Source organism: Petaurus breviceps, unplaced genomic scaffold, assembly GCF_028583685.1.
Source record: "Petaurus breviceps papuanus isolate PSGF00001 unplaced genomic scaffold, PetGlider_PUasm1.0 685, whole genome shotgun sequence".
In the NCBI taxonomy this organism is placed as follows: Eukaryota; Metazoa; Chordata; class Mammalia; order Diprotodontia; family Petauridae; genus Petaurus; species Petaurus breviceps.
The window spans coordinates 4,894,267-4,913,792 of record NW_027186455.1 but is presented as its reverse complement, the minus strand read 5'-3'; the positions used below and the strand labels follow the sequence as shown (position 1 = coordinate 4,913,792).

General features: G+C 35.9%; 1 protein-coding gene across 10 annotated transcripts in view; it reads right to left on the bottom strand.

Annotated features, from left to right (window-relative positions):
• MATR3 (matrin 3) overlaps nucleotides 1-18,974 on the bottom strand; it is a 32,911-nt gene extending 13,937 nt beyond the window's left edge. The window contains exons 1-3 of one of the 10 annotated variants that reach the window (XM_069104324.1): nucleotides 18,778-18,957; nucleotides 4,781-5,863; nucleotides 37-98 (exon numbers count right to left, since the gene is read on the bottom strand). In XM_069104324.1, the coding sequence (XP_068960425.1) occupies nucleotides 37-98; nucleotides 4,781-5,689 (971 nt within the window). In that variant the 5' untranslated portion in view covers nucleotides 5,690-5,863; nucleotides 18,778-18,957. Of the gene's footprint in view, nucleotides 1-36; nucleotides 99-4,780; nucleotides 5,864-10,223; nucleotides 10,301-18,552; nucleotides 18,705-18,766 lie in introns of those variants that run through there. The other 9 variants (XM_069104325.1, XM_069104326.1, XM_069104320.1 and 6 more) reach the window with 9 other exon arrangements.
• Nucleotides 18,975-19,526: the final 552 nt, after the last annotated feature.

Here is a 19,526-nt window from a genome sequence, read left to right as displayed (position 1 = left end):
AAATATGGATGCTTAAGAGATATTTCAAACTCCTACATTTCAAGAAGAAGTTGGCAGCGTCGACTGTGTGTTGCTCCATTGATGTGTTGATTCCACTCCTGCAGCAAAGTAAATTTGTAGAATTAACAAAAATAAAATTGAAATATTTTCAAGTGAACCAAAATTTGGAGCACTAAACATCTAACATTAATGGTTACATAATAAAACCCATTGTCTGTTGGGCATCTAACTTACCATCACATGAACTTGACAACTTCCCTAAGTTCTTTCTAGAGCTTGATCCTGCCCTCAAATATCTTATGCATATTCATAGAGGAAAAATTGTAGCTCAACAAAACAGGTGGCCTCTGGAAAATGGCTCTTCCTAGTAGTTAATTGTGGATGACGACAGAAGATTCTGTTTTTTATAATTCAGACTCTAGTTTAAGGCTAAAAAAAAAACCTCCCTTGGTTTACAAGACATTTTGAAAATCCTATATACAAGGAAAATAATGGAAGTAATTTTAGAAAACTTGTCAAAGACTGTGTTTTTAAGTTAAGCTAAGGAGGATATGTCTAACCACTTTTTAGATCCTATATATAACTTATAACTAACCTTTTTACCCCCTTTTCTCACACCTAGGTTTTGATCCCATCAAATCCTTATCTTACAGTGAAATATTAATCGACTGTCCCATTTTTAATTTGGAATTAAAAATTTGTTAAGGCTATTCCTTTACAATTACAAAACATGTTTTTCTAAAAAAAAAAATCACATAAAAAACTAAATTTCATAACTCAAATCCTAGTTTTTCACAGACATTTTCAAAACCTGAAAAATATTTCTACAAAGACAAAATGGGAAAAGCAGTGTGGAAACAGCAATTTACTCATGTATATATAATCAGTGCTGGACCAAACTGACCTCTAAATTAGTCTTTTCCAACTCTAAATCTGTGATCTATAGCGAAGTCTTCATTTATCTAAAAACTGAAGTTTTTAAAGGGCCTGAGAATGGGGCCTATGGAATTCAGGGCACAGTGAATTTCATTAATTCTTCTAGGGATTGTAGTCATTATAAATAATCCATTTGTGTACCTCAAAGTTGTATTTTCTTTAAAAACAAGATGACAGTATGCAAAGGAACTCTGGACACCACCCAGGTTATTATGAGCTGGTCTGAAATTAGACCATCATTGATGAAAAAATATTGCCACTGGTAGAATAGGCATAAATCTTAATAGCAAATTTTTTTATCTTGTTTACTTATAGAATAAAACTATCCGTAAATTAAAGCAGCGGGTAAGTAGGATTGGAAGGGAGAGTAGGGAGAGGATTCACCAACCAGGCATTTTATTTACACCAACCTACAGAAGATGAACGAATATACAGAACTGCTAACATTTTTTATTCAACTTCCCCACTCCACAGCTAACATAGGGACAAACTTCCAGTAGAATTAGCAATTTCTATGCAGGTGAAAATATGATTGTCCCTGACCTGGACAAATTTCAACCCAAAACATATCTTCCTTAACCATGATGTACAAAATCTAGCCCCAAGTTTCAGGAGAATTCTGCAAACTATCCCTCTATGTTAATAATAAATTAGATTCTGTCCAAATTCTGAGGGCTGGGAAGAATCTCTAACTGAATTTTGGATTTAAATTAATTTCTTTTTCTGATTCTTCATCAAAAATAAAAATTAATAAGGAAAGCACCCTGGTGTGTCAGATTAATGGAGTTTATATAAGGATCTTGTTTTAAGGTTTAGATGTGACCTAGGCTAAAAAAGACTTTATTAAGTTTGAATGCTCTCCTACATGCCAGAAACAAATGGGAAGCCTTTTTAAAGAATTGAGAAAATAAAAAGAGAAAGAATATGAATGGTGGTAAGACTGAAGTGAGAAGTTACCCAGAAAACATCAAAGAAGGAATATGAAAATTGTATTGCCTAAGCTAACATTAAAAAGGTAATAGTAAGCTGGCAAGAAAAGAACTAAGACATTTAAAAGTAAAGCTCTGGAATACCCTCCTCCTCTTGAACAAAGAACAAAATCACTTTTAAAACATTACAAAGGAAATCTTATAGTGACAAAGTTTTAACTTTTCTACTCAAAATTTGTTTTCTATTTCTTTTTTCTTTTGCTTTTTGGAGGGCAATTGGGGTTTAAGTGACTTGGCCAAGGTCACATGGCTAGTTTTTGTGTTGTGTCTAAGGCTAGATTTGAACTCAGGTCCTCCTGACTCCAGGGCCGGTGCTCTATTCACTGTACCACCTAGCTGCCCCTGTTTTCTATTTCTTTCAAACTTTGATTGAACCCGCTTGTTACTTAAAGCCACCATCAAACTATGACAAATTTTCCAGAATATGCAGTATATATAAAAGGGCAGGATTAAACTTCTAAAGCATGATCCCCTACTGCTTCATCTATGGTTTCGAAAACTAATGTTGATACAAAAAGCATGTTACAACATGCCTCAAAACAACAATCATGTTAATACAAAACTAGAAGCATAAGGGAATAAATGCTTTTAATAAAACATAAAAATTGGCAACGAACTTGGGAAAAAATTATAAGTCAACAATTTAGCTTTTGAACTTTGTTTTTTAAAATTCACACATTTTGACAGATCACAAAAGCAGGCTGGACACATGGCTTGTGATTTTTAGCAATGACTGATAAAGCTATATCCCTTTGTGTACTACTTATTTGAAAAAATAATTCTTCCTGTTGTAATTTGTAATCCTTAATTTAGATTCACTTAAGGTAAGTACTTAAAAGAACTAAAAGGTGCTAATTATTTGGATAAAATGCAATATATAAAACACACATTTCTTTAATCTAAGTTTCCTCACACATTCCTTTACTGCATTGTCCTGTTCTATGTACCAGCAGCAAATTTTCATTTACTGCTCTATGTGCAACACAAGGGTAAATGGAAGCTTCCAAATACATGCAACTTTATGAATTTGTATTTCTCTATCAATTGCCCTCAACAGCTGCATTAGCAAAAAAATGATGAAGCAGGCCCTAAGAATACAGTGAAATTGGCAATTATTCTTGGGGTTTAGAGATCTTTTATTTATTTTTGCCCTTTAGCATTCACCCTTAGGTATAAACCTAAGAAACTTTTCCATTGTTATATCAACTCACAGTAAAACTCAAGGTCTAGTTTGAATCATTGACCCCAAATTTAAAAGTTTCATTAAGAATATACAAAGAATATTTAACAGTAGGGGAAAGGGAAATGGGGGGGTGGCACCTAGTATAGAATAGAAAAATGCTGATTTAAGCATTTAGAATTAGCATTCTGGAGGGAAAACCACAACATCTCAACAAAAATTTTAATACTACTACAAAGTAATTTGGTATTGAAATATACTACATTAGTAAAGACTTTTGGGGTATTTTACCTAGTTAGTAGTTTAAAGAACCTTCATATCCTTAAAATAAACACATTCAACTAGTTAATTTTAAAGTTTAAATTTCCAAAGTGCTCTGTAAATTCAAGTATTTCAGATCAAAATTGTAATCTTTTTAGAGTTGTAAAGTACCACCCCTTATCTGAGTAAACGAAAATTCACAGATTCAAGCAGAAAGGGAGAATGTGGGTGATAAGTAGTTTTTTAAGTTTGTTTTTTAACAGAAGTAACTTAATTTGGTTGGGTAATTTTATTTAAAAATTATTATTCCTTTTAAATGTTTTAATGGAATAGATGTGGATAGGAAATGACACTTTTGGATGTTTTTCTAAATTAAATTCTTAACAGCAACACGTTCCCTAAAAGTGGAATGATCTTATATCAGACCAGGAAAAATTGATGGTCAGAAATTACACATGAAGGTAGGAGTGCCCTTAAAATCCAATTGTATTATATTTTGAAAATAGCGAGAATGGATAAAATTGAAAAAGTTGAAAGAGAAAGGACAATGTGTTCAAAAAAGGCATTTTGAATAAGTTGCCATTTTGCCAGATGTGAATGATAATTAAGCAAACAGAGGAGAATTAGATTTTTTTTTTGTTTAAAATGAACATAATAGAAATCTACACCTAAACCAGGTAAAGAATATGCTTACTAGGAACATAGAGCAGGATACTGCAGTAGCTGATTGAAATTTCCAAGTTTCTAAAGGGATAGATGCAACATGGGATAATAAAAAGTGAATTTTGAAGTGCTTAAGAAAAGTGTGGAAAAGGAGAAAAAAAATGATGACAAATTTCAGCCATAGTATGAGAGTTTGTGTTAAAGGAAATTAAAAAGTTAAGAATGAACTAATCTAAAATATGAAACATACTGAAGCAAACTCCAGGGCTCTACATTAACGCTTTCCCTTAGCCACGGATAAGAAAAAAAGAGAAGTGTGCAAGAACACATCTTTACTATGTAAATTCAGCAATCAAGACAGATGTGGAGAGCTGAAATCAAGCTTCCTGAATAGCACAGGACACAGACTGCAAAAAAAATATTCAAAACAACTCAACAAAGCAGATAAAAAAAACCTGCTTAAATGTATGGTTAAGAGGAACATATAGATGCAAAATGCCAACAAGATATCCCAGTGGATGACAGCTCAGTGGCCAGAAGTAATCTAGGCAAACAGAATATATTAATGTAAAGCCCTGGTTTAAAATGCTCAATAACAATTATCTTCCAAATAAAGCAAGTGCTCTCAAAAGTATATCAAACTTTTAGATCAACTCAATGTAATCAGACTATCGAAAGAGTAAGATATAGGTAAAAACAGATAGGTACTACAATGTAAAGGAAATTAGAAGTATCTGTTGCATTAACTCACCTTATTAGAATGAACTGGCATATCACATATAGAGCACAGATGGGGATAACCCTTCGGTAAGAATCCATGGAAGTCTTCAATATTGCTACTTGGAGGAGCGCCTCTCTTTTTCTCAAAGAGAGATCTCTCTTGTAAAGGACCAGGACCACGACCCATTCTCTCATACTCACTGTCAAATTTATGATAGTTATGTGAGGGCTCACCATAAAAAGATTCATCCCTACACCTTTCTCCATCTCTTAATCTGTCATCTTCATAATCCATTCTGTCATAATAACCAGATTCTTGAGAACGACTTCCATGGTCATAATCAAGCACTGGGTTGAGACTAGGACCACGATCATCAAAACTATCTCTTCTAAAGTGCCTTTTTTCTTCCCAATCATCCCTAGGTACTCTGTATGGTGGCTCCCGTGTAGCAGATCTGCCATCTCTACCATAACTCAATGAAGGGCCTTCTTCAGTTCTCCTCCTTTTAAGTTGTAGAAGGATCTGGGGCAAATTCTCAGGAGTAATCTTGTCCTCTGGATAACGACTCAGTTCATCTAAGTCTCTAGCAGACAGACCAAAACTGGCCAAAATGTTACTGGCCTGGTCCGCATCTCCACGGTGTTGAGAAGACAAAGGGAGTGGACCTCTACTTCCAATGTTAAATATAGATTGCAAATTATGGGAAGAAGTACTAGCAGAAGACAGTGCACTATGAGATCCTTGTTGATTCAATGAAGAACTCATTCCAAGATTCATTAAACTAGCAAGGCGTGCAGTACCCTGGTTCATCCTTCCAAGAGATGCTGGCATACTTAAAGACTGGGTAGCAGCAGCAAGAAGGCCTATTCCTGCAGATAGGTCACGCCCATGACCTTGTGAGTCCCTACTGAGAGATGACTGCTGGAATGACTTGGACATTGTAGAACTATCGCTTGTCTACCTTATGGATCAAAAAAAATTTTTTTAAAGACGGCCAAAAAGAAAGCTCAGACTAGAAAGCTAGTTAACTTTGCTTCAAAAATGGTAACGCCAAGAAAAAAGGATCAATAAGGACTGTAGATTCTTCTTCAAGCTGAGAACCAGCAGACAACTCTGTAGAAAAATAAGCAATTTTAGTAATAAATCCCTTTAAGCAGATGCAGTTTTTTTTAAAAAAAACATGCATCATGTTGATTAAAAAAAAAAAAGAAAAACATTTAAGATCTCAAACTTACAAGGCTTTCATTACATATCTTAAAACAGATTCAAGATGTACCCAGAACCTATTTTTATGGAAAAAAAAAAGGTCATCTGTCAAACTAAGCTTTTAACTATTAAAAGTGAATTTCATTCTGAATTTAAATGAAGTGCTGGATCTCTGCATGTATCTAAATTTTGGTAAAATAATCTAAGATGGGTCTCTTCTTTTAGAAGAATAAACAGGCACCCTATAAGATGCTTAAGTTCCAGGAGAAAGACTACCAAAAAATAAAGTCAGAAAGTCAAAGATGAATCTGTTGTATACTGCTCTAAAAAACGAAACCTCTAACACTACAGGAAAGGACCAGACCAAGTAACCAAAAGTAATTGAAGCTTGGGTAACAAGTATCTATTATAAGAGCTAAGACCAAATACAACAGGAGAGCTTAATGCAGCAAAATTAATTTACAGAGGTAAAGACAGATGTGAACAAGAAAAATAAGTTATTTTCCTATTTTAAAGATTTCTCCCCACGTTTAAGTCATACTACTCTTTGTGCCTTCTTGCTGCCAATTCTACCTTAGGCTTATTTTTTATAAAGTAAGGAGAAAAGGGAGATTCCCAAGAAAAAAAACCCAGTGTAGGAAGTACATAGGAGATCCAGGAGAGGGTACTTTTCCCAAGTTAGCATTAAACAAAGCTCATATGATACTTGGAGATTACAGCACCTCTAGGAGCTTCAAAATAGAGGAAATGAAAAGGAGATCTTGAATACTTAGAAATCCCATAATTTTTTTCCAAAAGATTATTTTTTTCCTGGAAAAACTAAATTATGAACACTATCTCTTCCCAAGAGTTCTTCTTCAAACATGGATGATGATGTTGTCATTTCTTTCCCTAAACTGATGCCATCTTCCATCTCAGAAGTGATTTCAGTAACATAAGAATTTGTAAAGCACTGGTGCGATTCACTTAAAACAATTTCACAGTTCAAAGAAACATATCACAAATAACTTTTAACTAAATACCGATGGCTTTATACATCACAGTAATTTTATATATACACACACATATATAAAATAAAGCCTGAAGTTCCATGTCAGAGTCAAGAAATTTCTTCCTTACATGAGGTACTGCTCAAGTAGATACATGAACACTTTATCAACCACATACCTATATATGTATATATCTCAAAAGTTTTATAAATTAAAAACTTCATTACAGTTAAAAATCAAGCAGCAGTGTTAACTAGTAGTTACTAATATCATACGACAACCTACTTTGGCTAATTTCATTGTTAGATCAAAGCTAGATATATACTGTATGAATACAGTAGCAGAGGAAGAAAAATGGTATAGAAAGAAGAGATTTTAAGACTAGATTAAAAAAAAAGATGTAGCAAAGGTAAAGAAGAGACACAGAAAGGCTATCAGAGGTGGCTTGAGTTACAGAGAATGTTCTCACATCAAAAGAGATGAATTTGAGAAAAAGACATTGAAGAAATCAATGCTAGATGAGATCCACTAGATAAATGAATTAAGTTTTAAAACAAGAGACAATTGTTTAAAAAGGTGTCAGTAGACGTTGAGATGAAGGGGATAAGATAATTTCCTTAGTCTGTTTAAAGTATGCAGATAGGTGTGTATGATTTTTTTTAAATGCCAGAATAGGAGCTGAACTAATGTTTGTGTAATCACAAGCAGAGTTTTTTTTGCATCATTCATTTATACATGTGTAACAGAGCACAATTAAAAGGGGTTTTCATTATCAAAATTTCAAAATATTAAGAGTAATATTAGTTATAGCCATGTGCTTTAATTCTAGCATTAAATGTACTGGTAGTTCAGTTTAACAACTTTGTTAAAAAAACTAAATTTCCTCTCAAGGAAATCATGTGGCTTGACCACTACAGGAGCCTGCCACATTTTCTAAGAAACAAAATAAAACCAACAGCTATCTAATATTCATTTTAAAAATTATATTTCTGCACAGAACTGCATAGGAGCTATGGATCTGCAAAAAGAAAGTCAAGTGTTGGAGAAGGCAAAAGATGACAAACAGAAAATGGATGCTGAAATAACTGAGAAAAAGAACAAGACATGGAAACGATACTGAAGTTCCATGAGAACTTATGTTCCCTTACATATTTATAATCTATTAAAAAAGAGCAATTCAAAGTGCAATACCAGTATTTAAGTGCTGCCATAAGACTTAAACTCAATCATAATCAAAAGTTGAACCAAACTTCTATTTTAAATAACTATAGTAATCCAGCCACATAATACATATTGTTGAAAAGTACATTAATGAAAGCATTTCTTTTCAATGGTTTTTTTCTTGACTGGACATTAAGATAGTTTTAAAATTAAGTTAGGGTGAAAAGAAAATGAAATCTAATCAGCTAGTGTTGTTAAAATATTCCTATTTTCAAATTTGCCAAATACTACAAAACATCAAGATTTTCAATTCTATTAAATGCCATCATATATATGTATACATACATATATATCAATCACTAAAAATAAAATTTATAATTTTCCAAGGCAATTATTAATTGTGCTTTTCAAATATCTGCCAAAATTGGAATATCTAATGTCCTGCCAACATAGCAAATCATTCACATATTAACAATACTAAAGGAAAAAAACATTTAGGAGAAATTATTGAAATCAACATTTTAATGAGATACAAATTTTCTCATTTTTTTCCCTCTACTAGAAAATAGCTATGAAATAAAACAGTTTTAATTGATAACAATGTTACCTTATACATAAAAACTTAAAAATCTGGTTATCAAACACATTTATGTACTTTAAGATACATCCTTTTAAGGAGACACTTCTGAAATCTCATACATTTTCAGAACATATAGTTACTTCTTTTCCACATTAGAAGTTTGCATTAACAACAATCTAACATCAGAGAATATTTCAAGTTTTCTCTAGTAGTTGAATTTGCCAAGAAAATGCAAGGGGGTACCACCTTAATTCTGCATAAGGATATACTAATCATTCAAATTAAGGATTACTGAAAATGAATTTAAACCAGTTTTGTTTCCTTAGAAGGAACAATAAAAAGAGAGCCCTTTAGCTTTTACATTCAAAACAAATCATTATTTTAAGGGCAAATGCTAGTGTTCATATACTACTATATCAGATGTGTAGAAATTACTGGTATACTCTAAACATAAAAGTGCTAATTTCAAAAGAAAAGCTTGCTAGAACATTTTTGGAGAGTTTCTTTAAATCTAACCCTTACTGTATTATGTATGCTAAGGAAATAGACCATAAAGTTACCAAACAAATGATTTTATTTTCTAATATTGAACTGTGATTTCTATTAGTATTTCCAGCAGTTGAAATACAATTTACAAGCATTTCAAATTTTCTCAATATTCTTAAAACCCAAGTTGCTAATTTTTATACAGAGCAAAACACATTTTAAAGATATATTCTAATTGCATGAATGCGAATCTAATCAGCAGAATAATAATGTGCTTACAGTGTTACAAGTTAAAGATCCCTAAATTAGTTGTAGTCTTTTACTGCAAGAATGAGAATACAAGCAATTTATCAAACCCTTTGAAAAGGCTGTTGCTTGGATTATTCAACTTTCTGTTCAGGGTACCAATTCAAATCTACAATCTGGCTCCTTTTCAGTTCATTTAAAGGGTTAGATTGTTCTGATTCATTTAAACTGATTATCTTTCTATATTTGCACTAGAATAAGTTTTTAAATTCTATTTTGGTAAAATTTATTCAATGATTAAAACCTTGAATTAGCCATCAGATATCCAAATCAAAAATTGTCACGTGTTAAATTTTAATTTTTAGAATTTTTTAAAAAGCAGCTTTTACTAGTTTGTCTATTGCTAAATAATTTATAATTCTGAGGTTCCCCCCCCTCAAAATTTTTTCTTTTTTTGATGAAACAGCTCTCACTTTGAACCACATTAGAACCTTGCACAGTGAGGTCTTCTCAAATATCATAACCAGAAGTGTCAATATTTCAATATGGTACATACTTTTGAGTGACATTTAATGGTTTTTTTTTAATATGAAGACCAAATTAATACAAATTTGGAAACTCCTTGGGGAGAAAGTTCTAGAGCTTTGTTTTGAACATTTTAGTTATGTATAGTAGCAATATATATGTATACATTATGGTACTTTACAATAACAAAATTTGTAGCTTAAAACATCAGGCAGATTGAAAAGCTAACTAAAATTTTAAAATATGCAAAACTACTGCTCTGCACATCCATCTGACAGACCTGGATTCAACTTCTAGCCCACTTCTTGATCCTTAGGTCAGTGATATATAAAGACTGTTGCAGAGTGCATTCAGCTGCTGAGAAGATAAAAAGCTTCATGTTAATCAGTTAAAAAGTATTGCTGTTCAAACTTGGATTAACTTTTATTCTTTTACAAAAAATTTCCAGATCTCAGGAAACAATTTAATAAAGCCAATGATTTTCAGCATCAGGCAATGAATTTCAGATGAGAAGGAATGATGGCAAAGAATCCATAGTACAAAAAAAATTTTTTTCCATCTGACCCATAACAAAATAGCCAACTACCCTTTCTTACCATGACACTCCAATTTCCTGATTCTATTTTCTATTTCTGAGACCAATTTCCATCAAACTCCTTTTCTACTGCCTCAACCTTTATCTTCCAGTGCCACAGCTCACTAAGCACCTTCTCCAAAGGTCTTTTGTTCTCTTTCCAACCTCTTCCCCAGATGCCCGGGGATCCTTCTATGCAAATGACTTCCAAATTCACAACTCAAAACTCCACCCCTCACCAAAACTAATTGCTAAATAGACTTCAAATGTCCTTCCTCCATACCCCATTAATTTATTTTTTAAAAATTCTCCCTTCTCCCCCCAAAATCTCTTGAGTTGCTTTTTTCCTACTATGGCATTACCATTTCCTATTCTTGCAAACTGAAAACTTTGAGATGACTTTTGCTTTTCCTTCTTCCATGTGAGTATGTACATATGAGGCATCATAATGGACAGAAAAGGGAAGCATTAACAGTCAAATCTTGCCTTTCACAATTACTTCCTGCCTATGTCACCTCCATCAATATGTGGCACAACCTAAAGATTTCTGGGCCTGATATCAGGTGGACTTCTTTTCATGAGTTCAAATCTGGACTCAAGACACACTAGCTGTGTGATCCTGGGCAAGTCACTTAACCTGGTTTGTCTTAGTTCCTCATCTGTAAAATGAGTCGGAGAAGGAAATGGCAAAACACTACACTCACTATCTTTGCCCAGAAAACCTCAAATGGGGTCACCAAAAGTCAAACACAAATGAACAAAAATGTTACTTCAAGCAAGTTATAACTTCTCTGCACCTCACTTTCCTCATTCGTAAAGCAAATAACTGTCAGACTAGGTGAACTATGAAATCTCTTCCTGCCTGAGACTAATTACCTACAAATTTCCTCAAAAACATTTCTTGGGCTGGTGAGGTGAAAGGGGTAGGAGATAGGAGCAGGATGCTGAAAGACTTGTAAGAACCAATGAATGAAAAGTGAATAAAGCCATTTGTGCAATAACAACACTGTAAAGATAATCAGCTTTGAACATAGGAACTTAAACAACATGATGACCATTTAAAATTCCAAGCAAAGGATTCATGATTATACTATCCACCTTCAGACAGAGGGCTGATAGATTCAGTGGACAATGAAACAATTTTTTTTTCCAACTTGGCTAATAGAAAAATTTGTCTTACTATACATACTGATAATGACTTTTGTTTTATCTTGCCTTCTCAAAGGGTGGAGGAAGGGAAAGAATCCAGAAAAGTAAATTAAAATTTTAAAATAAAATATTGTTATATTAAAACAAAAAACAAAAACATCTGTTTTCACTTCATTCCTTGCAAGACAGTGACTCCAAGCTCTCCTAAAACATAGCTATCTTGATGTGTCCAATTCATGGTGACCCATTTGGTTTGGGGGGGAGGGAAGGCAGGGCAATTGGGGTTAAGTGACTTGCCAAGGTCACAGGGCCAGTAAGTGTTGAGCGTCTGAATCCACATTTGAATTCAGGTCCTCCGGATTCCAGGGCTGGTGCTCTGTTCACTGCACCACCTAGCTCCCTCCAGCCCCCCATTTGGGGTTTTCTTGGCAAAGATAAGAAGTTCCTTCTCCAGCTAAATTTACAGATGAGGAAACTGAGACAAATAAAATTAAGAGAATTGTCCAGGGTTACACATCTATAGTAAGGACCTGACTCCAGGCCTACCACTAGCTACTGTGCCACCTAGCTGTCCCTTGATTACACTTACCTGAATTTAAAATTCAATTCAGAACTCTTTTAAGCATATAAAAATGTTTCCTTCCTTATCCGTCATCTTACTATATCAAATTTTTGTTTGCCTGGCCTTTAAGGTTTTACCAATTCTTCAAAATCAGGCTCACCTACTATGAAAACTAACATCTATCTCCCTGTTCTCCCCAACCTTTTCCTCATTCTCTGACTTCATCTTTAAAGACTCTAACCTAATTACCCCCATCAAGTCCCTCACAAATCAATGATCTTGTTTCCCTTTATAAATTTTATGTTGCCTTAATGAGAACATTATTCTTGTTCAGACTCAAATTCTAGGGGACTGTATTCTTCACAGCATAAAGCACAACCAGATCCAAAATTTTAGCATTTAAAATGGCTGTTTTCTAGTGAGCTAATAACCCTTTAAATAAAGCTGGATTATATACATATGTGTATACACGTATGCATAATCCTTCCAAGGGCAATTAAAATATTTAATGAAGTGCCTATTCCATATGCAAGAAACAGTGCTAGTATAGTGGATACAAAGATATTTTCAAGTGAAGAACTCTCCACCCTAAGGAAACTTACATTTTACTGAAAGACAAACTATGTACACAAAATAAAGCAAAGTACAAAGAAAATCGAGAAGGGAGAGTACCAACTGAAGGGGAGATGGAAAGGCAAAGCACTCCAAAGGCATGGGAAACAGTTACTAGTCTGTGTGAATGAATGGAAGCCTGGGATGGAATAATTGAGTTTGGCTAGAATACTAGAATACTACATGACAAGGAATACTAAAGAAATAAGTCTGGAAAGGCAGGTGGTAGCTAGACTATGAAGAGACTCAAATATCAGGCAAATGATTTTGCATTTTATCTATAGGTACAGGGATGCCACTGAACATTTTTCAAAGAAAATGGAAAGCAACATGGAGAAAAAATGAGCTAAGCTCTTTATACCATACATGAAATTCCAAATAGATTACCTAAACATATTTCTAAATCATTAAAAAAAATGGATTGGAAAGAAAGAAAATTATTTTCTCAATGCAAGACATTATAAAAGGCTGATTTGCTATTGAAATGGTTCCTTTCAACAAAAAAGTAATGCACCCAGAATAAAGACTTGAACAGAATGAGGGGGGAAAAAAGCATGTTTTTGATTTCTAAAAGGTTAAAAATCCAAAAGCTATGAGGAAACAAATTTGTAAGAGAAAGATGTATGATCTAATAAGAAAATAAAGGATACATGATGCCTAAAATCACATTTAAAAACTTAAAAATAATAAGATTCAGAGGGCAACATGGAAGCAAAAGATAATCTTGTTAAACAAATATGCACATTTTTATAAAACCACAAATAATGGAGTCTATCTCATGTATAATTCTTTTTTAATTCTTGTGTATTTGAATGTTTTTTAAAGATCACTGCCAAGTTCAAATTACCACTTCCTCAAACTAGATCCACTCAAAAAGGAGGAAAAAAATACTATCTATGAAAGCAAAGTATATTGTAGAATTATTATAATCCTCAAAATAGAAGCACATCTTGGACAAAACAAGCAACCCAGGAAAATATAGCTCAACTTTGGGAGATGGTCCTTAATATTAAACAGATTAGGCCAGTGACCCTCTTGTATAGGTAAACTTCTATCCATTTCTTCCCTTTTCTATTTCCTCACACCCATTTTCCTTCTCTTTGCCTTAAATCACAAGCACAGGTATTGCTTAGCCCTGACTTGGTAGTTTTAGAGTTTATTTTTCAAGTAATATTTTCTAGAAAAACTGCAATTAAACAAGTTTTCAAACAAGCAGCTACCACATACCCAGCACTGCACTAAGCTTTGTACTGACTGATTTAAGCAAATCTTATTTAATAAATAGTCAAGACACCCTCAATGAGCTTACATTTGATGAAGCAAACATGTACACATTAAAGTAAATAAAAATACAAAGTAGATACAAGGAAAGGGAGGGCTGAATGGAGAAAAGGTCACTCATGTAGGAAATAGCATTTAAGCTAAACTTTGAAGGGGGGGGGTGTCTGCAGGGAGTGCATTCCAGGTATAAGAATCAAAGAGATGGAATATATCAATGTAAGGACAGTATTATGAGCAATATAGTACTCTAAATTTATATATTACAATAAAAAATAAATTGTCCTTTGTCCTTAAATTATCAAAATCATTCTTAAAACTTCATTATCTACTCCCACAAAAAACCCAGGCATGAGCAGCTCACTTCCTCCCCTAGGAATATTGTAACATCTCATAGTGTTTGATAAAGATTAAGAAAGTAGAAAAGGATGCATATGTACAAAAATAGATATATAGCTGCTGTTTTGGAAGTGGCAAAGAACTGGAAACTAAGGGAGTGTGCTTCTGTTGGGGAATGGCTAAACAAATAATGGTATATGAATTTAGAATACTATTAAAATATAACACAAAAATGGCAAAAGAAACAATTTCAGAAAAAAATGGGAAAACTCATATTAACTGATGCAGAGAAAAAAGAGCATACCATTTGATGGAAAAGTTACACTTTATTAATATCAACCTGGTACATCTTGAATTGAGCATTTAAGACCTTATGAAAAAGTCAGGGTTTTTTGGAAGGCAGTTTTTTTCAGCGTCTAGGGAAAGAAGGCAAAGGGCACAGACAACCTCACTTCAATCATTCAAGTTTTCCATAGCTCCCAGGTTGCTCAAAGACCTAGCACTGTTTTCCCCTCTATCCTTTCATCTTCAAAGCCCACCTCCCCCATCTGTTCCCACAATAAAGTAGTATGACCTCCTCAACTTTTCCTTCCACCTTGCCCTGAGCTCTACCACTCAGAGCCTTAAGTTTTTACATATGTAAAAAGGGGCTGAACTATATATAAGCTCTAAAGAGATCCCTTCATCATCTCTCACAAAGGCATCCCAACGAGTCCCTTCTGGAAGAGATATTTTCTATTTAAGAGTTGGTTAGTAAGGTTAGGTTTTAGGTCAGGATAGTGTACAGCCCGAATCTCCTATCACCTTGACAAGTTTCTGAATTAAAATATGGATTTTAACATTATTTATTTGATCAATTTTCCTGAATTCTAAGGCTTCTGAAAAAAACAGTTCAACTGCTAAGAGCAACTACCTTGACCTACGGGTCTACAAATTCCAGGTATCAGCTGCTGTGCTAAAGTAGACCTTGGTCCAAGCTCCAGCCAAAACTATTTGTGTTATCTTCTGGCAAATAAAAGTCATCTGTGACAAATATGTAGATGATCTTATACTACCTAGTTCACTAAAGCTATTGTGAGGTTTAGATATTAGTGTCAGGGGTGTAAATAATCCACACTGTAAACTCTCAATATGCTAGATTATGTTCAATCTAAATGAATGCCCAAATTTTGATTGCAGACAAGTAAAATAAAGATGAGATGAATGAAAAATGGTGCTTAGCAGTTAGAATAAAATTAGAATAAAATGCTTAAATCATTTTAACTAAAATTCTCTCTTCCTCACCAAGTCATAAAGCTTAGGAAGGTTTCAGCCATGAATGTCAAAGAACTTGTTTGTCCTTTTGGGTATCTGAAGTGGCCCACCTAATAAAATATAAATGTTAAAAAGTTTTTAGTGTATTTGTGGCAAATCTTTATCATAGTGTTAAGCACTCTGGTTGGAAAGCTCTTAATGGTCATGTAACCAAATATTTGACTTCCTAACACTCCCCACAACTTCTTGTTCAAGTATGGATTTTATCTATTGCTATGGTCTTATAATGAAGAATATTTTTATTATAATCTCAAGATTATAACAATTGAGAAAAATCAATCTGCAAATAATTAAAAGATGAAAACCTAACAATCTCAAAACATTTTGACCATATTCTTAAAATTCAATGGCCCAAGTTCAGGCATTTAATTATATAATATATAACAATAATTAGTCATGCAACTCCCAACTAAGATTCTATTACAGTTCAATTTAAGTTCAAAATTGTTTTGAAACATACTGACATACTTTGTATTTAGAAATGTAAAAAAACTAATTTGGGGACACTTTAAGAAAGGAATTTCTACAATTCAGTAGTCAATTTAAGATTCTACCTTCAAAATGGAAAACACCTTTTCAGATTTTCTAAGATGTCTGCCAATACACCATAAATACCAGAAGTAATACTGATGAATACTTTGCATATATCCCCCATTTTAAAGAGTGTACTGGGAATTTCTTTATCACCCACCTTAAATTCTTTCATTTTTTTTATTACTACTGTTTTGAGGTAACTATGGAAAGAGCACTGGACCACAGAGACCTGGTGGTCTTGTACCAGTTACTCTGACTAGTGTTTTTTTTTAAATGTTCAAATTATGAAATCAAATGTAAATTTAAAGGCACTCTATAGACACAATGCTGATGGGTGAAGATGGAAAAGTCAGTGTCTTGTAATGTAAATTTAGAAGAATCAACAATTTTTTATTTGACCAATAGCTATCTAAAGGTACAACTGTAATCCTTTTGTGAATTTCATTTTTATAGCAATGGGCATCTACATATAAATAAAAGCATTACAAAAATTCAAACCCATGATTTTGCAACATCACAATAATAATTATAAGAGGTATGTTAGTACGGTGGTAAGAGCACTTGTACTTGGACTAAATAAAACCTTGATTCAAGGCTCAGCTTTTACTCTTAGCTTACTCTCAATTTCATCTGTAAAATGAGAATAAAAGTAGAAGTATCATGCTTTTTCTTTCGACATTTATGTTTCCATTTTTTTTTCAAATGCGAAGTTTACTCCCCCTTGAACTTAGATACTCAGATAAATTACTAATAGCCATTAGCAAGAAGCACTATAATACACCAAGTAATATTTAATAGTTAAACTATGCTCACCATGGCATCTGACACCTGAAACGTGCAATTTATTTACCATAAACCTAGAGTCATCCACTGAATGTTTTTAAGTATCAAAATAAAACCTTTAATATATTAACATAATACCTGACCTGTGAGATGTTTCACACTACCCAAAATCAACACAAGTCACTAATTTCATTATAATTTTTAAATACTCCAAGTAGAGCTTAAAATTAACTTGTCCAATAGGAACAATCTGCCTCAGACCCAAACAACAAAACCCGTCGCCTAGGTATCTTAGCACAGTGCCTCAAACACAGGAAGCATTTAATAAATATTTATTGATTGTCTCCATACCACCTAAATTAAGAGTCGCCTCTAAGAAAACGTTCCACATCATGAACACTGGCAGCATACACTATCAGCAGGTCCTAGGCCCAGCCTTTGTCTAGAAACCAGAAAGCCTTATCATTTTAAAGACTAGTCCAAATTAAAAGCATTTAGGTTTAAAGAGATTTGGGTTTGTTTTTTTTTACCCTTTACCCAACAATACCGCTCAGAGTTAAATTAAGGGCTTCCTCCACGACGCAACAATAAAAAAAAAAATCCAACCAGTTTTTCACTTCGCGGCCATTTCAATCGCAAGAGATTAGGGTCACAAAAACCATTTAGAGAGATGCAGAGAAGGAAGGCGGCCATAAGTCTGAGGGGGCGCTGTGAACCGCAGAAAAAGGGGAGTGAGCCACCTGGAGGGGAGGGGGAGCGAGAGCGAGGACGGAGGGTGGGAGGGAGGGAGAGTGGGAGCCGCGAGGGGAGGGGGAGTGGGAGCCACGAGGGGAGGGGGAGGAGGAGCCGCGAGGGGAGGAGTGGGAGAGGGGGAGTGGGAGCCGCGAGGGGAGGGGGGAGTGGGAGCGGGAGCCTGGAGGGAGGGGGAGCCGGAGCGGGAGCGGGAAGGAGGGGGAGTGGGGAAGAAGCCTGCCTTAAATCACTCAGATACTAGAAAACCTTTTCTTTTTTTTTTGGCTGCCATTTTCTTTTCCAAAGGAGAGGGAAACACACCCTTTGCCGACATGGAGGGCTAACTGAGCCGGGGAAGAGGGAGCCAAATCGAAGCGGCAGCGATCGAAGCCGCCAACACTGTTCTCTCGCTGGCTTGCTCGCGCGAGCACATACATATACACACGCACACATATATACATACACATACATATACACACATCATGCGCAGTTCTTGTCTCTCATCTCCTACCCGCCAAAACACGGCCCAGGGCCCCGTGAGTCCACCTGCCCCTCCCCTCCGTGGCGCCCCGCGTGTAAGTAACGGGTTTGGCTTCCCGTACCCGCCCACAACCAAGAAAGGAAGGAATCAGACTATTCGGCTAACCGCCATTCCCCCTTCTGATGGACTTAACAGGCAAAAGCTGAAAAAACATCCTGCGTCCCCGGGCCCTAGCCCGGCCCGCCCCTCACCTTAGCCGACTGAAGAGACTAGCCCTGCTGCCACTGCGTTCCCAACATGGCGGCGGGCAAGCGAGCGGCTCACATACGCAGCGCGGAGGAAGGGAGGGAAGGCGCGAGGCTGCCTACGCCTCCCCCCACCTCCGTCCCCGCCCCCGCCCGTCGCTAGCCCCGATTCTCCCTCAATCCAGGTCCCCGGCTCGGGAGGCACGGGGCACCCACTCACCCGATCCTCACCCGTTTCACTGCTACCTCAGGGAAGGGGAGGAGGAGGAAGAACGACGACACCTCTCTTCGAGCGGGACGCGAAACCTCCCACAATCCCCCGCAGCAACGGCGGTGTGGCGACAGGCAGACAGCAGGAGTAGCAAAAGAGCGATTCCACTCTCGCGAGAACCTGCTCCCAAGCGCGCACCCGGTCTGGCCCCACCTCCGCCTCTACAGCCCAGAACGCGCCACCTCCTTCCCTACCTCTTCAAGCCTACACTCTAAAGCCTCTGCTCGCACACAGGGGTCGCTTTCAGCACAGCCGCGCCTCTGCCTAGCCAAGGAACGCGCATGCGCGATTTTCCCTTCCGCTCAGCTCTGTCTCCCTTCCCCCCCTCACTGCCCTTCCCCCCCCAAGTCGAGATGGAGGTGGGGGAGGGGAATAGAGGCCTAATTGCGGCCTACAGGCCTAAGAACCTCTGAAAGTCTCGTTATCTATGCTGCACTTAAGTGCTGGGGAGACTGGCAGTTAAAGTTAGAGGCCTCGAGGCCTGTTCCCATTGTTTTCCCAGCGAGAGGAAAGATCGGGCTAGCAGACTATCCTCCTTTATTTTTTACCAAAGGAATTTGGGAAAGAAGGCACAATAATGGCGGAAAGGGCCCAATGGGGCCCACCCCTGATGCTTGATTTTGGTTACGGGTCCAATGCAGACCCAGGACGCGGCGACCCGGCCTTTCTCATCCTGCCGCGGGGGTACAGCTGCAGGCTGCAGGCTCCC